Source organism: Mastigoproctus giganteus, chromosome 2 (genome assembly GCF_048544385.1).
Source record: "Mastigoproctus giganteus isolate SK-2022 chromosome 2, ASM4854438v1, whole genome shotgun sequence".
NCBI classification, from domain to species: Eukaryota; Metazoa; Arthropoda; class Arachnida; order Uropygi; family Thelyphonidae; genus Mastigoproctus; species Mastigoproctus giganteus.
The window spans coordinates 82,297,378-82,319,113 of NC_143576.1; the positions used below are offsets into that span (position 1 = coordinate 82,297,378).

General features: G+C 36.5%; 1 protein-coding gene across 1 annotated transcript in view; it reads left to right on the forward strand.

Moving 5' to 3' along the window:
• Nucleotides 1-21,736, forward strand: part of polybromo (protein) — a 702,481-nt gene that overhangs the window by 309,100 nt on the left and 371,645 nt on the right. The window contains exons 14-15 of the mRNA XM_090389959.1: nt 10,963-11,144; nt 11,256-11,285. Of these exons, the coding sequence (XP_090246085.1) occupies nt 10,963-11,144; nt 11,256-11,285 (212 nt within the window). The remainder of the gene's footprint in view (nt 1-10,962; nt 11,145-11,255; nt 11,286-21,736) is intronic.

Sequence of the window (21,736 nt, forward strand, 5' to 3'; positions counted from 1 at the left end):
TGTTGTGTTACTTGCAATTTGTGTGTGCCCTGTTCTTTGTTATTGATTGCTTATCTTTTTACTGTTTTAAATTTCAGTCCCCACCAACAAATGTCAGTGAACAGAAATGTGAACTAGTTTAGTTAGTATGTACATATTACAGTACGTATTAATTATTCCGATTATCACGTATATTCTTCCGATTTTCACGTATCATTTATTTTTTTAATTGGTAAGGTAATAAAGGGTAAATTTGTGCTTAATATATCTTTACTTTTATATCCTATGGATAATATTCCTCCTATTTTCGCTAATTAGAATCGCTGTTTAATAGAATTAAAATTCAATTCACAAACGTGATCATAATGACCGGCGCTTACTGCACATCGTATAGTGAACGGTACTTTACTATTTTGAGTTCGTCGTAACGTGATTTGATTGTACAGTGAACTAATTGTAAAGGGGGGGGGGGTAAATTGTATTTTTAACTATTTACGTGAAACTTCGGATAATTGGGGCAGCCGCTTAATCGGGCCAAAATGCAGTCCCGATGTGTCCCAAATAACCGGAATCGACTGTATATGATGCAGCATCAACCAAAAATAAAATTACAAAACAATCCCCTCTAAATATTTGTCCAGTTTTTCCTTAAATTTATTTAACCTATCAACTTCCACAACGACAGGTGGAAGTTTGCTCCAGCAATTAACTACCTGCTGGCTAAAGGCAAATTTCCACACATCTATTCTCCATCTGTGCTTCCTCAATTTCAATTTATTCCCCCTTAGGTTTGTAATCTGAACAAGTGGAAGAATCGAATCAGAATTCAGCGTGCTCAACCCATTCAAGGCCTTATACACCTCAATCAGATCACCTTGCAGGTGCTTAGTCTCCAGCTGCTGCAGTTTGCAGAACTTAAACCTCTTCTGGTAAGAGGATCTCTTCATTCCCCTCACCAATCTTGTTGCCCTTTCATGAGCTGTACACGCTCATGCAAATCTACATCCTTTCTAAAATGAGGCCTTCAGACCTCTATGCAGTACTCAAGGCGTGGCCTGACCATTGCCTTATACAGAGGGACAATCACCTCCTTTTTCTTGCTAGCAAAATTCTTGTATATCCTGCTCTGGAAGCCTGTCTGCATTGCTCAGAAAACTTCATATCTGACTGCACAATTACTCCCAGGTCTTTTTCATTTTCTACCACCTTAAGTGTAGTCCCACACAGTTGGTATGTTTCTCTGGGGTTACTTCTACCCATATGCAGTACTTTGCATTTCTCAATGTTAAACTTCAGTTGCCACTTCTCAGCCCATCTGCCCAAATTTTCTAGATCCTGTTGCAGTAACACACTGCCATTACTGTCATTACCAACCCTGCCAACCTTTGTATCATCTGCAAACTTCGGTACTAAGCCTGATATACCTTCATCAATATCATTGATAAATATACAAAACAACAGTGGACTCAACACCGAACCCTGTGGGACTCCACTAATAACATTAGTCCACGAAGAGTAGCACCCATTGATTACCACCCTCTGTCTTCTCCCACTTAACCATTCTTTTATCCATTCTAGCAACTTACCCTTAATACCGTACTGCTCCAATATATATACAGGGTGTTTCAGTTAAACGTTTCAGAACTTCTAAGATGGGTAGGGTACATCCTGACAACTCGAAATCATATAGCAGTGTGGGGTCGGAAATGCTTTCCTGAAGCGGTGTTGTACACAGAAGCACCATAAAAAGAAAAGAGACCGTAAGTGAGAAATCGTTTTAATAATACATGAAAAGAAGCAAAAGGTACATGGATTAAAGTAAGTGTTCGAAGTTTCTTCCACGGGCTATAATGCACGCCTCACATCTCCGACGCATGGACATCCGAACATTCTGGAATACTCCAGGCGAATTTCTTCGGCAGCTACTGCGATTCTTGCAACCAGCTCCTCAGCATTGTCAACAGGGGTGTCATAAACTAGCAATTTCATATGACCCCAGAAATAAAAATCAAGACATGATAGGTCGGGTGACCGAGCAGGCCAACGCACGGGACCACCACGTCCGATCCACTGTTGACCAAATGTGACATCCAGGTAGTTACGAACATCTCCACTATAATGGGCAGGGGCTCCATCGTGTTGGAACCACATTGTCTGTTGCGTCGATGCAGAAATCTGTTCATCTCTCAAAAGTTGTGGCAATACTTGCTGCAGATAGATCAAGTAGATAGGTCCGGTTAGACGACACGGTAACAGGTAAGGTCCGATGAGGTGATCTCCCATAATACCGGCCCATACATTGACCGAAAATCGAATCTGTGCTGCACGACGTTGTATTGCATGCGGGTTCTCGACCGCCCAGATATGGTCGTTATGCGTGTTGAAAATTCCTTCCCTTGTGAAGGATGCCTCATCGGAAAACAACACTTCAGCAGGAAAAAGGGGATTTGTAGCACATTTTCCAAGGTACCACTGTGCGAAAGCAATAGGAGGTGCATAATCCTCCGGTTGCTGTGTCTGGACACGCTGCACATGAAACGGATGCATGTCTTGTTCTCGGAGAATCCTCCAGACGCTGCAATGGGAAACCCTGACTGCATTTGCTAGACTTCGTGTACTCGTTCTTGGATTCCCCTGTACATGCTGCAGCACATTCTGTTCGACGGCTGGAGTCCGTGCTGTTCTTACCCTGTCCCTGTCAGCTCTTTCAAATGAACTTCTCTCAGCTAACCTCTGGTGCAGTCTTGCAAAGAAATTACGACTGGGAATACGCCTCGTCGGATATCGTTCCGCGTACAAACGCTGTGCGGCTGGCCCACTAAAATTTGCAGCCCCATACGCCAAATGCATATCGGCTAACTCTGCGTTCGTGTAATCATCCATCCTACTAACTTGGCGTTCTTGTTCAAGAAATTCGAAATTCGCCTGGAGTATTCCAGAATGTTCGGATGTCCATGCGTCGGAGATGTGAGGCGTGCATTGTAGCCCGTGGAAGAAACTTCGAACACTTACTTTAATCCATGTACCTTTTGCTTCTTTTCATGTATTATTAAAACGATTTCTCACTTACGGTCTCTTTTCTTTTTATGGTGCTTCTGTGTACAACACCGCTTCAGGAAAGCATTTCCGACCCCATATTGCTATATGATTTCGAGTTGTCAGGATGTACCCTACCCCTCTTAGAAGTTCTGAAACGTTTAACTGAAACACCCTGTATATATATATATATATATATAGTAGTCTTCCATGCGCAACAGTGTCAAAAGTTTTCCTGAAATCCAAGTATATGATATAAAAATTATTTTTTTCATCTAGTTCCTTTGTAACCACATCATAGCATTCAATCCGATTTTTTAGACAAGGCTTTTTCTTAACAAACCCATGCTGTGTCTGAATTATTTCTGAAGTCTTGTCTAGATGATCCTGCAATGCATCTTTAACCAGTGACTCCATTAATTTACCCAGAACAGAAGTTAAATTAACTGGTCTGTAATTACTCATGTCACCCTTCAATCGCGTTTTGTGAATTCGGGACACATTTGCACATCTCCAGTCCGTGGGGACCTCCCCTGAGTCCAAGGGTGCTCTCATAATTATGGCTAAGGGTTTGCTTACTTCCTTTGCCGCCTCCTTTAATATAACTGGATAGATTCCATCTGCCCCAGGTGCCTGTCTTATGTTTAACTTCAACAGTTTCTCCTCCAATTTGTTCTCAGTTATTACAAAATCATTAAGCACCCTGTTACAATTTGATAACCTTGTGGCATTTTCAAACTTTAATAACTCCTCATGTGTGAATGTAGATGCAAAATACTCATTGTTTGTTTGCTGTCTGGGCAGGATCATCAACAGTTGAACCCTCAATATCAAGTGGACCAATCAGATTCATCCCCTTCCTTTTAGAGTTTATATAATCAAAGAAATCCTTGCTGTTTTTCTTAGCATCCTTTGCCAAAGATTTCTCGTAATCTGCCTTCACCTGTAGGCGCCTCCATAGCCAGGTGGGCAGGAGCAGCAGTGCGTAGCACATGCTTCTTGATTAGACCAGGGTTCGAGCCCATGAGCCACCAAATACGGAGGATGCGCAAATGTCAGGGAATGACCACTGCATATCCCCGGAGCAATATGGCCTTAGCTGCTAATGCTCCTAAAAACCAAACAACAACAGCAAACAAACAAACAAACAAGCCTTTGCCTGCCTAACCTCCTTTGTGACTTGATTACAGACTAGTTTATATATATCATAGGCTTCTGTGTTGCCTGATAATTTATATGCATCCCATGCATTTTTCTTCTCTGCCACGAGTCTCATTAGTTCATTTGACAACCATTTAGGCCTTAACCTTGAACAAATATTTTAGGAAGGATGTAGATTTGCTTGAGCATGTACAGAGAAGGGCAACAAGATTGGTGGGAGGAATGAAGGGATCCTCTTACCAAGAGAGGCTGAAGTTCTGCAAATTGCAGTTGCTGGATTCTAGGCACCTGCGCGGTGATCTGATTGAGGTGTATAAGGCCTTGAATGGGTTGAGCACGCTGAATTCTGATGGGATCCTTCCACTTGTTCAGATTACAAACCTAAGGGGGCATAAATTCAAATTAAGAAAAGACAGATGTAGAATAATAGATGTGCAGAAATTTGCCTTTAGCCAGCGGGTGGTTAATTGCTGGAATAAACTTCCATCTGTCGTTGTGGAAGTTGATAGGTTAAATAAATTTAAGGAGGAACTGGACAGGCATTTGGTGGGAATGGTGTGATTTTTTTTTTTTTTTTTTTTGGCTGATTCCACATAAGCTCATACACTTGCTTTCTTGCATCACATGCCACTACTACTACTACTACTACTAATATTTCTTAATAGGTAGAAACGTTTATTAGCTTCCACTATTAATTCCTTGAATGCTTCCCACTTAGAATTTGCTGTTGGTAACATCATCAGTTGGTCCCACTGTACAGAATTTAAAAACTGTAAAAGATAACACGTGAGTGGTTGTAGAGCAAAGATCAAATGCCGCTCTCTTGCAGCTGCAGGAGTGGGCACAAATGCACATGCTCAAAATATCACCTGAAAAAAAATAAATAAATAAAAAAATACTTCTAAAAGGCAATTTGGACATAAAAAGACTTCCACAAATTAAAATTAACACAACTACTATAAAAATAGTTACAGAACTAAAATATCTTGGAGTGATTTTTGATTCTAAATTAACTTTTTATCCCCATTTGACCTACTTGGTGAAAAAAGTGAGAAATTATGTAGGTATGATTGCTAGGATCAGTCAATCAGACTAGGGGCTCAAAAGAAAGACCCTGGCAGTCATATACCGTGCATTGGTCCTACTTGTTATCACGTATGGAGCCAGTGCATAGTTCACCCAGTCGGCCATAGTAAGAAACAGGAATAAATTAGAATCGATACAAAGGACAATAATTCTCACCATTACCAGAGCATGTCGCACAGTGAGCACACCTGCTCTGCAGATGCTGACCGGAGCTCTCCCACTTTACTTGGAAGTAGCCAAAAGTGGCTTGTATTATAAACTTAGAAAGGGCATACCCACAGATTTTCTGGGGGATAGCTCTTGACACAGCCAACACCATCAAGGCTAAAAGAAAAAGAATAGCCATAAAGCTCCATGAGCTATGGCAAACAAAATGGGACCGGGAAACCAGAGGTCTACTTACAAAAAGGTTTCTGCCATGAGTGGCAATAGTCAGCCCAAAGCCGCCCTCTGGACTTTTTACAACATTCATATTGACAGGTCACAGCTCCCTAAAGGCAAAACTAATCTCCTTAGGGCTGACTGATGACCCAAATTGCACCTGTGGCGAGAGTGAAGACTGGGCACACATTCTATATGAATGTATAATTTATGACATCCCCAGAACAGCTAATAGCACAGATTGGCCTCCTTCCAAGGGGAGAAGAACATCTATTCATTATAGAAGAGGAAAATTATAAAGCCTTTATAACCTTCATGCAGAAAGTATTCGAAATGTGCAGAACTATCCAAAGAATGGCAATTCAGCCTCCCCGCAATTAAATAATAATCAATAGTTAAAATTGTCCAAGTCTCCCACCATGCCCAGACGATGACCTAATAACTGTCAGGACAGCGGTATTCTGTGCCCTGCCATGAGTATAACCTGGGCCCCAAACCAAATAAGTAACCATGTTGGGGAGGGAGATGTACAGGCAGCAGGGAAGCAGATTAGCTGAAAAATATCAGTAAGCTGGTAGCAAGGGGATGCAATGTAGAATGAAAGACAGAATGAATAGGCTGGTCACTGAGTGAATTAGAAATTATGGTAAAAGGGAATAAATGTCAGTTTTGGTGAAAGAAAGACAGACCCAGCACGAGAGAGAGTGAATGAATGTTATGGTGAATGGGAATAAGTGGAAGAGCAAATGTAATTGGCTAAAAGAATACAAAGTTAATAATAACTAACAACACAAACACTATCACTGCATTCTCCCCAGGCCTACAAAAAACTTGCGGCTAGGCCTGCACCACAACTGAAGAATAATAGTAAGTTGAGGTGCTCAGAGAGTGCAGTGCAGAAAGCAGGAGTCGAATAAAGAAAATGAAAGCCAGAAGAATGAATGAGAGTGTTAGTTAAATCTCTGGCCTCCACAGAGTTCTGTGTCACTTACAAAGAATACAATGCAGAGATGGGGGGAACCCCGGTGCAGTCAGACAACTAATACACTTTACACTTGACCTTGTCACTAATTCATCCAACTCTTTTATTGTAAGTTCATCTGCATGAGCCTCAATAAGTTCCTGAATGTCTGTTGCATCAATATTTTCAAACCCCCGCCTTCTATTTCCTGTGCGATTGCTACAATATCGGCAACCAGTTCATTGACATTGGGGATTGTTTTAGCAACAGCCACTTCTGGCCACAATTTTCGCCAACACGAGTTAATTGTAGATGCTCTTATCTCATCAACCGATGCCTTGATCAGGCAATCTGCGATGTTATCATTTTTCCAACTTTGACTTACCGTTAAGTCCCTTTCCATTTTTTCAATTAAGCTAGTGAAAGTTCTCCTAATATAGTAGGACTTAAACGCAGCAATCACACCTTGGTCTAGCAGCTGCAAAAGTGATGTGGTGTTGGGTGGCATATTTTTTATGCTGTAAAATGTTCACAACGCTTTAAAATTCACATTTTTTAGGTTTCATTTTATATTTAATCAGTGACTGCAAAACCACAAATAGCAGGGGTTTACTGTATGTGAATTGAACAAAGTAGTTATTAATTAACATGATAAACTAAAATTAATCAACTGGTATCACCTATATTAGAAACTACAGTAGAGCATGCGTTATCCAGAATAATTAATGTCAGACCTCTTCTGGAGAGCAAAATTTTCCAGATAATCAAACTTAAGGTAAAATTAAACAAATTCTGTAAGGTAAAAGAAAAAGACTTTAAATAGTGTGAAAAAGACAAATTTATTTCATTAAAAATAATAATAACTTATACATAAAAATTCACACATTTACATATGTGTATATATTTGGATAGGTATTTTATGTGGAAAAAAATTTAAAGTGATTTTTTAAAATAATGTTCAATCGTTTTTAGTTTTGTTTGTTGTGACCTTTTTTTTTTTTTTTGCCTAAATCTCTTAATTTCCTTAATAATATCAATTTATTGATATTATTATCAATAAATTTCTCCTGATTTTCTGCCCATTTCAGTGCTGTTTCTTTTTGTTGACGTTTTACTGTAGAAAACTGAGAACAATAATAAATCTCACAGTTTTGGGCCGATATTATTGTATTCTTACCGAATCTGGAACTAAAGTAAACATAATATGAAATGAGGAGAACAAAATATGTCATGGAAAATTGGGTTCATGGAAGTGATTCTTCTTCCATCCCTGCACATCAAACTTGGATTGATAAAAAATTTTGTGAAGGAACTAGATAAAGACGGTAACGGATTTGCATACTTGAGAAGTGTGTTTCCTAATTTAACGTATGCCTAACTTAAGGAAGGAATTTTTGTAGGACCCCAAATTAGGAAACTCCTGAAAGACAATGTGTTTGAGACCCAGTTAAAGGAGATTGTATTGGAAGCTTGCCGATCATTTAAGGCAGTAGTACATGGTTTTTTTGGGTAATAGGAAAGAAGAAACCTATGAAATGTTGGTGTATAATTTACTCAAGTGCTACAAAAAAAGGGCTATTGAATGTCGGTGAAAATTCATTTTCTTCATTCCCATCTCAAATTTTTCCCTGAAAATCTGGGAGATGTGGGTAATGAACAAGGAGAGCTGTTTCATCAAGATATTTCCACGATGGAAAAGCGGTACCAAGGTCACTGGGATCCTGTAATGATGGGGGTTCCTTGTGAGGGAGATTAAGCAGGAATACAAGTGAAAATCTCCTAGTAGTAAACATTTTTAAGGACAATTATGGGTATGCTGATTATATATTATTGAAATATAACTATTTCACAGTGATTTATGATATTTTCCCCAAAGTTAAATGAGTTATAGAGAATGTGTAATATTTTTTTATATTTGTATTACAAACTTGAATTATACGTATATATCTTTTTATTTTAGCATTAAACGTTGGTACATCTTTTGATGTAGATGTGATAGAGACTTTTTGTGGTGATTTTTGGAATCAGTACATTTATTTCCTCCAGAATCACATATTTTTATTGTGGAGGTATGGCAAAAAATATTTTTTGTTGGCTAGTGTAATCATTTCACATTTTATCTTGTAAAATTAGTCTCAGTCTTTTTTGATCACTCCTTGTATCTCACATGCGCTCACTTCATTTCTCGAATTGTTTTGCTTGGATTGCACTGACTGGTTGTTTGGCCTGTGATAGAGGGAAATTCATTTGAAAATAGTACAGTATTTATTAAGGACAACTTATTGAAAACATGGAGCTGCTTTCATCTGTGAGAAATAAAGACCATCAGTAAAACATTTTTTTTTTTCAGTGCAAACTTAATTCTGCATTGAATAGTAACCTAGGCCCTTTACCTTGCTTTTTGAAGAGCTGTTACTGTTTCCCACCTTGGATCTATGTTTTCAAAATTAGAATCAAAATCTTGCTTTTAAATATTAATTTTTTAATAGCAGTCCTCTTCTAATAGCTTTCTCTTTCATTGACATAACAGAGCCATTCAGCAGAACATCCACCTTTTTGACATCGTCATATATGCTGTTTCACTGAGCACTTCTTCACTATCATGCCTTTGATTTGCATTTCCATACCAGTTGTTCTGCAAATGAACAACTTACTTTCATTCCTCCTGCATACTAAATTTACCACAGGTCTCCTCCAGACATCTCTATTTTAGCAACTCATTTGTTTCATCCGTGAGTCTCACTATAAATAAAGCTTCGTTCCATTTTTTTGGCATTTCTAGTACCCTTCCAGTGTACTATCAATCAGCTGTGACCTACACTAAAGCAGAAGGTGCTTTATCCAAGCTTCTTTCTTCTGCACCTTCTGCACTTCTTTCAACAGATTCAGTAATTTCCAGGATTTATCCAAATGCTGCTCTCTGTCAGTATCCACTAGTTTCCCAAGGAATTTTTCAAGTTTTCATATAGGTCATTTTGTATCCCAATTTGCATTATACATCTCATTTTTGTCTGACTTTCAACTAAATGCTAAACTTCTTAAGTTTTGCTTCAAATTCACTGTTTGGAGCAGAGCACCACTCAACTTTCTTGAAATTTGTTTTTTCTACAACATCGTGAAACAATTCTTGCATACAGGAAATCACAGCTACCACTTTGTAACAGTTTTGTCATTTAATTAAATGGCTTGTTTTGTGGGAAACCACAAGAAACTGTGGGGGCTGCTCTGGAGAGACAGCATATGGTGTTTTATATATGATGCACAGGAATTTTGCTAGTATGGACAGTGGTAATCATTTCATTATATATGCTATTGTATACAGATTTGGAGACTCCATTTCAAGAATGATGTGGAACCACTGGAAAAGATTCCACAAAAAACAAAGGGTGGCTGTTAGTATAAAGAAGTATTCCTATACAATGACCTGAGATTCCAGTTGATATCAATGTCTCAAATTTTTTTTTTTTTTTTTTTTTTTTACCCTGCTCACATATGAAACATATGTGAGCAGGGAAGAAATGGAAGGGATGTTTCATATGTAAATCTTATATGGAAAATATAGTAGTTGCATATGTTTGCAACTACTGTCTTTAAAATGGAAGAAATTTTAAAAGTTAACGATTAAAGTGAAATGAGTGGTGGTTAAAGAAACCGATAAATGCTATTATAAAAAGGTAAGTTTCTGTTTCAAAATCTGATGTAAAATCTTTTCCATAGATTGTAAACATTTCAAATTTGAATTGAAAATAAATCTGGAAATAAATTATTTACCTTAATCTCGAAATAATTTGGTAAGTACCAAATTTATGAGTTAGTTGCTTTTGAGTAAATTTGGTAACTTTCTTGGTAAAATGTTTTATTTTAAAATGGTAACTTTAAATAATATTTTTAAATAATCCATACATTATAAATTAATATTCTAATTAATATAAATTAGAATTTTCATTCCTGTGATCACGACATATGGTCGAAAAGCGTTGCCAGCTTCAGGAAGGAAAATCGTTTTGAATATTTTTGTTAGTCTTTTTAATTGCGTTAAATTGATTTTTAATTGTGTTAAATTGATTTGAATTGTATTAAATTGGTTTTTAATTGTGTTAAATGGTTTTTAATTATTTATTTTTTACTCTAATGTAAGTTTTCGATTTTTTCGTTTTAATTTCTGGAGAGTATCATACGGAAGTGTTCTACGTACTATATTGAGGTAAACTCCTCTTATTATTTTACAAATATTAATATCAATGTGGAACGTATTGAGTATTACAGCGCTGATTCATACTGTCTAATTCATTTTTTACAAATTATAAATTAATGTGGACTGTTCAGTTACTTCTCATTTTATGTATTTCATTCATTAGTATCAATGTGAAGAAAGTCTCATTAATGATTTCAAGTTGATGTTCAGCAATTGTCGTCAGTATAATGAAGAAGGCTCTCAAATTTACCGGGATGCAGAAACTCTGGAATGTGTACTGATGGAAAAAATACGTGAATTAACTCCAACTTTAGATTTTAAAGTAGGAAGGAGCTTACTGAAAAGGTAAGTACAATAAAATCCCTCTTAATGTTTTTGTATTTTTTGCATGCTTTGTCCGATTTTTTTTAATATTGATTTTTATCTTTTCTTCTTTTTTTTTCTTTTTTTTTTCAGAACAATAAAGGACCTAGCAAGAGAAGAGGTGTATGTAGAAATGAATATATTTTTTTTTTTCTTTGATGTTACTCTCAATAGGCTTGTTTGTGCATTTTTTGCATATTGAGTTTGCACTATTTATTTCTGGCACTTTAAATGCTTCTGCTGTTTGTTTGTTTGCTTCTTTTACGTTAAAGTTTAGATTGTTTTGTCAGTTAATTTCAACAATTAGAAATTAGTTTTTATATTTGCACTTTTTTTTTTTATTCTTAAAGCTTTTTTTTATTTTTTATTTTGTTGAAGATGTGGTGATTATGTAAACATATTCATGTAAGCATAATAGATTTCTACAAGTGTATTTTTTACATAAGGCTACTTGCAGATGATATGCAAGTAGTACATCAGAAATCTTACTGTCCAAAATCTGGACATTTTTAAGATTTGATATTTTTTTGCCAAACAGTCATTTTGCTTTGATGCAAAACACTTGTTCTCTGAATAGCACAATTGGATGATGAATTGGTAGGTTCATTTGTATTAAAGTTAAAGAATGTTTAATTTAAAGCTGTTGGCATCTTTGTATATATGCTTCTGGCATCCAGCAGACTTTCAGCTGTCGTAAATTTAACTTAGTAAATACAACTCATGAAAGAAAGCCTGCTGGCTGCCAAGTCCATAATTTAATAAATTTATTTCTAAGGCCATACAGCTTATGCTATGAGTAAACTAAATACAGTACTTTAAGTTTTAAAACATAATTTGATCAAATCAGTATACAGTCACCTTGATGACATTACTGCACTAAGCCTACTGCTTGGGCTTGCTGTAGTCCTTGGATAATGTATGCAGATGTAAATTGTGAGATCGAGCCCATGTGCTGCCAAAAAAAGGTACAGTGCCTGTTAGTTGTTATGCTGGTAAAGAGAACGTTGTTAACTCTTTTAGCCTCAGTCATTCAGAGTATGAATGGAAGGACAGGCTTTGACAAAAGTCTCTCCCCCCCTCCCTCCCTCCCCCTCAGCTTATTAGATGGAGATCTTGGTAAATCCAAAGTGGGCGAGATTTCTCTATTAATAGCCAACTCTCTCTCTCCCTCCCTCCTCAGCTGATTAGATGGAGATCTTGGTAAATCCGAAGTGGGCTACAGTGGGTGAGATTTCTCTATTAATAGCCAACTTTATTGTTTTTGGGAGGTAAAATTATGGTTCGCGTTTTTTATTACGTTTTTTAAATTGCATGCGAACATGACCATAACTTTAATATACATATAAACACGATTAAAGTTTGTCTTGAATGTTGATGTGATTAGTTCCATCATTTATCGACCCCTCTGTCATTCGTGACACACCAGTACTCATAATATTCAATTATTAAATATTTTTATTTTTTTTATTTTTTAATTATTAAATATTTAATTAATATTTAATGATTGTTGCTGATTGTTCTTTACATTTCAATCCTAATAGTCAGCCTAGCCCTAGTTGCTTGCAGTGAAACAGCTATCTTTCCCACTGCTAAAATTAATTCTTTATTTTTTTATAATTGTTCTTACAGTTAAACTTGCAAGTCCTAAATTATGGCACACATCCGCTTGTCTTTGACCGGAATCAATTCGCTTCAAAACGTCTAATTTAATTTTCAAATTCAGTCTTTTCTTACATTTATAGTCTTCGTACTGCACCCAGACGTTGTTGCTTTTTCATTCTTATCGGCCATTATTAACTCTTCAAAAATGTAACTGCATTGGTTGCATTAATTACGATACGATGTTCAAGTAAACTGTCCATTATGCACAATGTCTAATACTGTACTGAGTGATGACTAGACTTCGAATAAATGCAATAACGCAAATATTACAAGCAATATACTTGATCATTTTTAAAATGTTAATCTCGGAACTACGTAACAAGTCACTGTACTGCAATTAATTTAGCGTGCGAGAAAATTTCCCAAGTCGGCGTGGGAAATGTTTTAATGCTGTTTTGGTATTCATTTTCAAGCTATCAAGTCCATCAAGTGAAATGATTTCGTTAAATATGCCAAAGATGCAATCTGTAAAAGAGCATTATAGTGATCTGTGACAGCATTATAGTCAGATACAGGTTATAATATAAGAACAGCATTATAGCGAATCAGCGTAAAGCGAACCGCATTATAACGGGGGCCTGCTGTAGTTCATAAACCACTGACCAAAGAGGGGAAGTTTATTGCCTGGATCAAACAACATACTGCAATAATTAAAGTCAAAGATGATCCCCAGATGATCCCCAGCTTACTCGCGGACGTGTCGAAGCATCAAATGGCCATAATTATTCACTATATCTTCAAACAGACCTATGGGGCTGGGAAATTCCATATTGCAATAATTAAAGTCAAACACCAGCCTAAACCTTCATAAACCACTCATAGACCCCAAAGCTGTCTTCCTTCCGCTCTTGCACTGGTTTGATGAAACAGTTTGTGAAAGTTTTACCTCAGGAAAGTCTCTGCTTAAACTATCTTTGTTGAGAAGTATAACACATAATACCCCTCTTCAATAATTTTAACAGTTCTTTTTTGAAAGTTTCGGCTCCTTCATCTGCACTTGCTGCTTCTCCCTGGATGTACTGAATTCCCATCAATCACCCAAGAGAAGCTAAAGCAAGGTATTTTTGTTGAACCTCAAATTCGCATGCAAACTAATGAATGAATGACCAAGATTTTGAGGAAACTGTGAGTAAAAGAGAAAAACATTCACAGATTGGCTTCTGGTCTGTTGTTCAGAACTTAGGGAACAACAAGGATCCAGACTACAAGAATATAGTTGAAAATATGGCAAACTTCAAGAAGCCGGGCTGCAACATGAGTGTCAGGGTACATTTTTTAAGCTCCCACATTGACTACGTCCCAGAAAATCTAGGAACTGTTAGTAAATAACAGGGTGAGAGATTTAACGAGGACATTAAGATATTGAGATAAGATACTGGGGAAGGAGGGTGGAATGTCAACATGATGGCTGACTATTGCTGGATGCTGAAAAGGGACTGTAAACTAGAAGGAGCTTTGAAAAAATCAAAACAAATAAAAATTGTCAAATTTTTATTTGTTTTGATTTTAAATCTATTCAACTGATCTACTGAGATGACTGAGAGTCATCTCAGTAGATCAGTTTTTAAAATGGGAGATAAGTGTTTATTAGACTTTTTGCTACCCTTTTTTAATAAGGTTTCAGCATGTTTTTGAATATAAAAGTCTTGGAAAAGTAGTACAGGTCGACCATCACTAATCCGATTCCACCACTAATTCAGACATAATTTCCATGAGCATAATTCTGAATTTCCTGGGTCATCACACCGACTGCCGCTACTGTTTTGGTGACATTGGTTGCAGCATCAGCTGTTGGCACGAACTCGTAAATACTGTCAAGTCATTCCTACTTCTTTTTCTGCATTTATTATTATAACCTGCTCACATTTAGTCCCAGCCATGGTTCCAATGCATAAAGGAAGTGCTTCTCATGGTGTAAAGCGCAAACACCATACATTGTCCATAACAGATAAAGTTGAACTTCTGAAAAAACTCGACAGTGGTGTGTCTGTGAAAACCTTGTGTGAATTATACAACATTGGCTCTTCGACAGTTTATGACATAAAGAAACAGAAAGAACAATTTCTCCAGTTCTTTGCTAACAGATCAAAGAAACAGATGGGCATAAGGAAAACAATGAAAGATGGAAAAAGTTCAGAACAGGATAAAGTGCTGATAACGTGGTTTAAGCTCCGCGTAAGTGAAGGTGTTCAGCTGTCTGGGGATCTGGTGAAGGAACAAGCTAAAATTTTTCATAAAGAACTAGGACTAGATTACGGGTGTGATTATAGTGAAGTTTGGCTTCAGCATTTCAAACAGCGACATGGCTTAAAGTTTCATGCAGTGTGTGACTAAAAACATTCAGGAGACAAGGAAACAGCTGCTGCATTTGTTGACGAGTTCGGCAAGTTAGTTGCTGATGAAAAATTAAGTCCCGAGCAGGGCTACAATGCCAGTGAGACTGCCTTGTGTTGGAGATGTACTCCAAGAAGAACTCTGACAATTGAGGATGCAGAATCACCAACAGGTTATAAAGCATCGAAAGATCTTGTCACTGTGCTGGGCTGCTCTAATGCTGTGGGAACCCACAGGTGTAAGTTGCTGGTCATTGGCAAAAGTTTACGTCCCAGGGTCTTCGAAGGTATGACACAGTTTCCACTGATTTACCATGCCAACAAGAAGGGATGGATTACAACCAACATTACATTGGAATGGTTTGAAAAATATTTTGTTCCCAGGCCAACAAAGTCACAGTGAGCAAGGACTCACTGTGACTGTTAGCCTGGACCACAGCTGTAAGATAATGCTTATCTTAGACAACTGCTCTGCACATCCAAAAGCAGAACTTCTGGTAAAAAATAATGTTTTCAGTATCTGCCTCCTACCTAACTGTACGTCATTAATTCAACCCCTGGACGATGGCATATTACGTTCTTTTAAGTCTAAGTATCGCTCCCTGTTTATGAGGTGCCTACTGAGTGCAGTTAACTCTGGCAGACCAGTACAGGAGTTTCTTAAGATATTTAATGTGAGGGATATGGTTTGCTGCATTGCCAATGCTTGGAAGTCTGTAGAGGCATCCACACTAAAAAATGGATGGCATAAATTGAGGCCAGGTTTAATCTTTGAGTCTGCACCTGGTGAAGACACTGCAAATGACTTCACAGGATTTAGGGTTTCAAAGGAAAAGCAGATTATACATGAACTGCTTGCTTTCTTTCGCTCATGATCTAACTAATCCTGCTGCCAAGGATCTTGCATCAAGGATGGATGAAGATAATGTTGAGGAATGGATGAATGTAGATGATGCTGTAGCTACTGTTCATCATTATGCTGACTCAGAAATCATGCAGATGGTTGTAAGTCCGGAGAAAGAAGATAGTGGAGAAGAAAGCAGTGATAAAAATGAGGAAGATGTATCAGAAAGAATCTCTATTGGATAGGTTAATTCATTTGACAGGTGAAGTGCTAAAAGGTGTAGAGCAATGCAGTTTTATAACTGAATAAGAAATAATGAACGTTTATATGCTGCAGGATGAACTAATCAAAGAAAGACCAAAATATTTGAAACAGCTTAGCTTGCAAGATATGTTAAAAAAAAGCTAAAAATCATGCAGCAGAGAAGTCGACATTTGAAAATCCAGTGCCATCAACTTCTGCTCACCCAGATGTGCTGTCACCATCATCATCAGTTCCTGAAGATGTGCCAGTTTCATCACTAGTTCCTGATGTTTCAGTCACCTTTCAAGATGAAGATGGTGATCCTGACAGCGCCCCCACTTCCTGATATGTAACTCTGCTTAGTTGTAAATTCCAGCTGTTCACTTTGAAAGTGGCCGTGATGAACTTTCTTACGTAAACCAATAGAATTACTGTACCTGTGCCCTTTATTTTACCTATTCTTCATTAAAATTTCACTTGCTTTTCATTTAATGTTTCTTTTTCCTTTATTAACCAACTTGTATTGATTTACAGGGTATTTTAAAGGTAGGATGAAGTGGTTAGCTGTTGGGTAAACTGTATGTGCTAATCTAACCACTGGTGATCTGGCAAACTCACTAATCTGGCACCCCACAGGTCCCAACAATGCCGAATTAGTGATGGTCAACCTGTATTTTGTTTTAATTTCACTGCACAAATTCTGCCAAAATTAACAAAAATTTGTGAAAAATCAAAGTTTCTTTTGTGATTTTTGAAGAAACCAGATGTTTCTTCTTCTGGTGGAAGCAAACGGAAGTCATCTTTGAAATCAGCACTAGAAAATGATCCAGAAACACCCTTTTCTGAGAAAGCATCAGTAAATTTTTTTTCAAAATGCAGAGTAATATGTTATTAAAGGTACCCAAATATACAGTTATAGAAATTTTTTTTCCTGATTTTCGCCACTGAAGTTCAAGAGTGTGATCGGTTGATGATACAGTAATTAAACTGTTCTATAAAATGTATGTGTTGTGTATATCAGCAATGTGTTTTCCTGTCTCTAGAGTGATGGGGTTTTTTTTGCATTGATTTTAGGGAAATTCAGGGTGTTCTGAGAGTAATGTAACACCTTCTTGTGGCTGTCAAAGCAATAGAAAAGGTTTCTTTATCAATTACAAGGGTTCAGGGAACAGAACTAAAAGCCTTTACATTTATTCCTCTATGTGGGCAGTATATTTAGTAAAAAAGATTGTCTTATGGAGTAATTTGTTTTTTGTTTAATTTTTTTTCATTGTTATTTTATTTTTTTAATGGAATTTTACTAAAGCAGTTTTATTGATGAATGCTTTGATAACTTTGTGATGCTGTTTTTCATTTACAAATTTTGACCATAGCCCAAGAGATAAAAGAATAATAGGAATGAAACATAATATAGTTAATCACATAGAAAATTATCAAAAAGTAGATGACCATGCTACTTAATATATTCTCTCTCTCTCTCTCTTTATTTGTAGATTTTGGACACTGAACCTGTATTAGCAAAAAAAAAAAATAATAATAATAATAATAAATAAATAAAAAGAAAAATAAGGTAAACACCAGAATATAATGTTCATATATAACAGGAAGCAAGAGAAAGGGTGAATACTGTAAACAGCACATTACCCTCCACAAATTATCCAGACTCCCCAGTTTTCATAGTCCATTGACCCATCATGGATAAAAAGTGATTCAGGACTGGTATATAAGGAAGGCATTGTTTGAGCCATACAAGTTAGTTGTTCTTATTATTGCACTTAGAGCCAAGCTAACTTGTCTTGAAAGGATTGTATTGTTGGATGTCACATTGCTGACTTGTCCATCTGTGGAACTGCTGAGAGCCTGTTTACAGTACATTCATTCTCCTCAAAGCCCACATACAAAAAAATATGTTTATGTACGTTTTTCATTATGTGGGTAGGCATAAAAAAAAACACACTCTGTAAAAGGTTAACAGTTGTATAAATGAACTGATTAAATTTAAAATTGTATCAGAAGCATTGGCTTCTGATACAATTTTAAATTTGAAGTTGAAGATAAGGTTTCCTGTTTCATAGGTTGCATGATACTGTGTTAGTTAAGAGATTGGTGACTATTACAGACAAGCATATAAGAGCATAGTTGAGGTTTTGAGTGGGCTGGGTTGGTTATTTTGAAGGTCATCTCGTGGTTCTTGGTTTGAGTTTGGTTTTCTTGCAGTACTTCTTCACAGTTGAGAAAAAAATTAGACAAACCACTGAGTGAATACTGTATTTCTGTTGTTGCCCACAGTCACTTTCCAGGAAATGGTACTCCAAAAACTTTTCATTACTTGTGGAATAATGGACGAATACTGTTCAGTTTAATATTCCTGATGCATTACCTCCTAGCAACTAGTCAGTGATCTCACACAGATAAAATAGGGCTTTTCTCCTTGAGTTATTCTGGGTTTTTCAACCTGTACTTATATAGACATAATACACAATGTGCATTACAGCTTAAGTTGCCAATGCACCTAAAATCCAACAAAAACAAACAAATCATAGCAACTAGCAAGATGGTCAAGTGACCTTTAGTAGCTGTGAAGCTGCCACATTCTTCTCTCAAGAGATGGAAGTTCAGGAAGGTATATATTCCCAAATTAGCCCAGTCACAGTACTTGAAAATTTTTTCTCTGGGTATTGGAAAATGCTTCTTACTTGCTGCAATTTCAGCTTGGCTTGCAGCCTACCAGACTTAAATCTATCAAATCATCTTCTACTGCCTGTAAATGTTTTCCATCACCAGTCTCTTACCTTCTTTCTTTAGATGATTGAATAAGCAACTTGCTTTCTCCATAATAAAATATCAACAACAGTTTATGATGACAAGTCTGGATTCCATCACTTGTTTAGCTTGCTTTTATCTTTTCTAAATAATGCTGCTCCCAATTTTGTTAACTTCATAGCTATTAATGAAATAGCAGTTATATGAAATAAAATAAGCCATGTCATATGCCTTAATGTTATCATCATTTCTCATATAGGGACAGTGCTGGCAAAGGACAATGTGAGCAAGTTTCAGTTATGATGTAACATGTTGACCTACTGCTCACTTGCTTCCCTCACTTTGGTACTTTCATTTTCGCCTCATATAGTGGTTCTACCATTCATCAGTTGGAACTGTGATTAGCCTATCTCATTTGGAGAGGGGGGGGGGTAAAGTCTCCCTTGGGTACAAATGAAAAAGCTTTTTTATTTTAAAAACTCAATTATTTTCTCTCTTTCTGACAATTTTCTCTACCCTGAGTTATTCTGGCTTTTCTGACATGCAGAATATGCAGATCAGCCAGTGAACACATATGTTACTCTATATTTTTGCTTTGTGCCAAAGCACAAATACAGTGTAATTACATTTGGCACTATGCCAAATGGCTGCTTTGGCATAGTGCCTGAATACTAGTTCTGGTATCCTAATCAAATATACAATTTGCAATTTTTTTTTTTTTTCTTTACCTTCAAAGTGATTTTTTCTCATCACCTCAATTTAATTTCCAGCACTAACTCTTTCAAGCCTTCTCCTATAATTAATATAAATAATTCACATATGTTCTTAAAAATATCACATGCATATGTATTTTTAAGTTGAAGCACTAATGGACTGTCAGTGCTGCCACTGCAGTTGTCATTGACTAGCTTGAGTATGACGAGAACAGAAATAATGAGTGCACAAAGTTCAGCGTTAACATTAGAGAACACAGATTACATTACATGTTAAAAAGTTTATAAATTTAAATTTAATTATCACTGATGATAATTAAATTTATTGCTTAAAATTTAAACTTTCCATTTCAGAAATAGTTACATATTTTCATCTTCACAGTAACTGGAGGATATTCACTAGCCTTTATATTTTTATCATAATAACAGTATAAAGGCAAATAAAAGAGACATCACAGCTCCATCCAAGAAGTGTGACACAGGAGACCAAGATTTCAATATAATCAAGATATGTGTTTAGGGACATACGAAAATCACCCTCTGATATCAGAAGTGGAAATAAGTAACTATTCCAAAAACCATCAGTAAATTTTTGTCTACGTAATTGTCTTGGAATACCTATATCAGATACGTAGAGTTCATTCAAATTCATAATAAACTAAAAATACATTTTTTAAGTTTATGCTTTTCATTTTTTAAGTTTATGCTTTTATGCTTGTATTTGCTTTTCAAAGAATCATTGTAAATCTTTCATACAGAATTTCGTATATGCAGTCTGTTCCATTTTCTTATCAGAATGTAGAGGTTGCATGAATTTCCTTCGACGAATGGCTCAATACTTTAGGACTGCCATCAGAAAGTTTTATGTTTTAATGCTTCAATTTCATGATGCCTGATAGACATCTCTTTTTGTTTTATATTTTTTAATTTTTTTTTAATTTCCTTCTTTTTGTTCTGTCATCTGAATTTGGGTGTGAGATCATATTCTCTCATGTACTAGTAAGTTCCTCCCAAGTGATGTATAAATGATGATGTAGTATTTTTTGTTTTCATTTTATTTACTACTGATTTTAATTGTTTAACCTAATAGATGTAATGCACTTGCTCCCATCTAGCCATTCATCCATCTATCATGTGTCCTCTCTTTCCAGGAGTTTAACTGCCAAAGATCTCTATTCTTCCCTCTTCTCAGCGGCTCTTTCAAGTTCTTTGTATTTGAGCTTGCTCCAGTCTTCTGTGTTCTCTGTCCATGATTGGGTCATCTTCATCTTTTGCCTTCTATTTTTCCTTCCATTAGCAGTTTCTGAATGTCATTTTTTCTAATCAGGTGGTCTGTATATACCATTTTCCTTTGCTTCAATGTGTTTAGAAGTGGATTCTTCCTCTTGCTCAGAATAATCACCTGAGAGGGCATAAATTCAAATTGAGGAAAGACAGATGTAGGATAGACATGAGGAAATTTGCCTTTAGCCAGCGGGTGGTTGGTTGCTGGAATAGACTTCCATCCCTTGTCGTGCAAGTTGATAAGTTTAAGGCTCAGCTGGACAGGTATTTCGAACGAACAGAGGGGTGAAGTGGAAGTGGTTATTTTTTATTTATTTATTTATTTATTTTATTTTATTATTATTTTTTTTTTTTTTGGCTGATGCTGCATAAGCTTGCTTTCTTGCATCAAATGCCTCTACTAATGCTAATATATTTGTTTTTTCCATTTTCAGTACATTTTCATTCCTTAGTTTCCCTTTCCATGATGTCTTCATCATTCTCTTATATGTTCATTGTTAATCAATTAAATTGTATTCAACAGAAATCATGCCCCAGACTAGAGTAGCAAAGCAACGAGCACAAAGTAGTGGGAGTGCTGTAGCTCGGGGAAGAAATTGACAGGGGGCAATTTTCCAACACATCATAACCTAAAAAATGTGAAACTTGTGAAATGTTTGCAGATCTCTCTGGAACAGGATGTGATCTAGCCAAGGGGGATATCTTTGTGTGTGGGGTGCAGGACTATGTTAA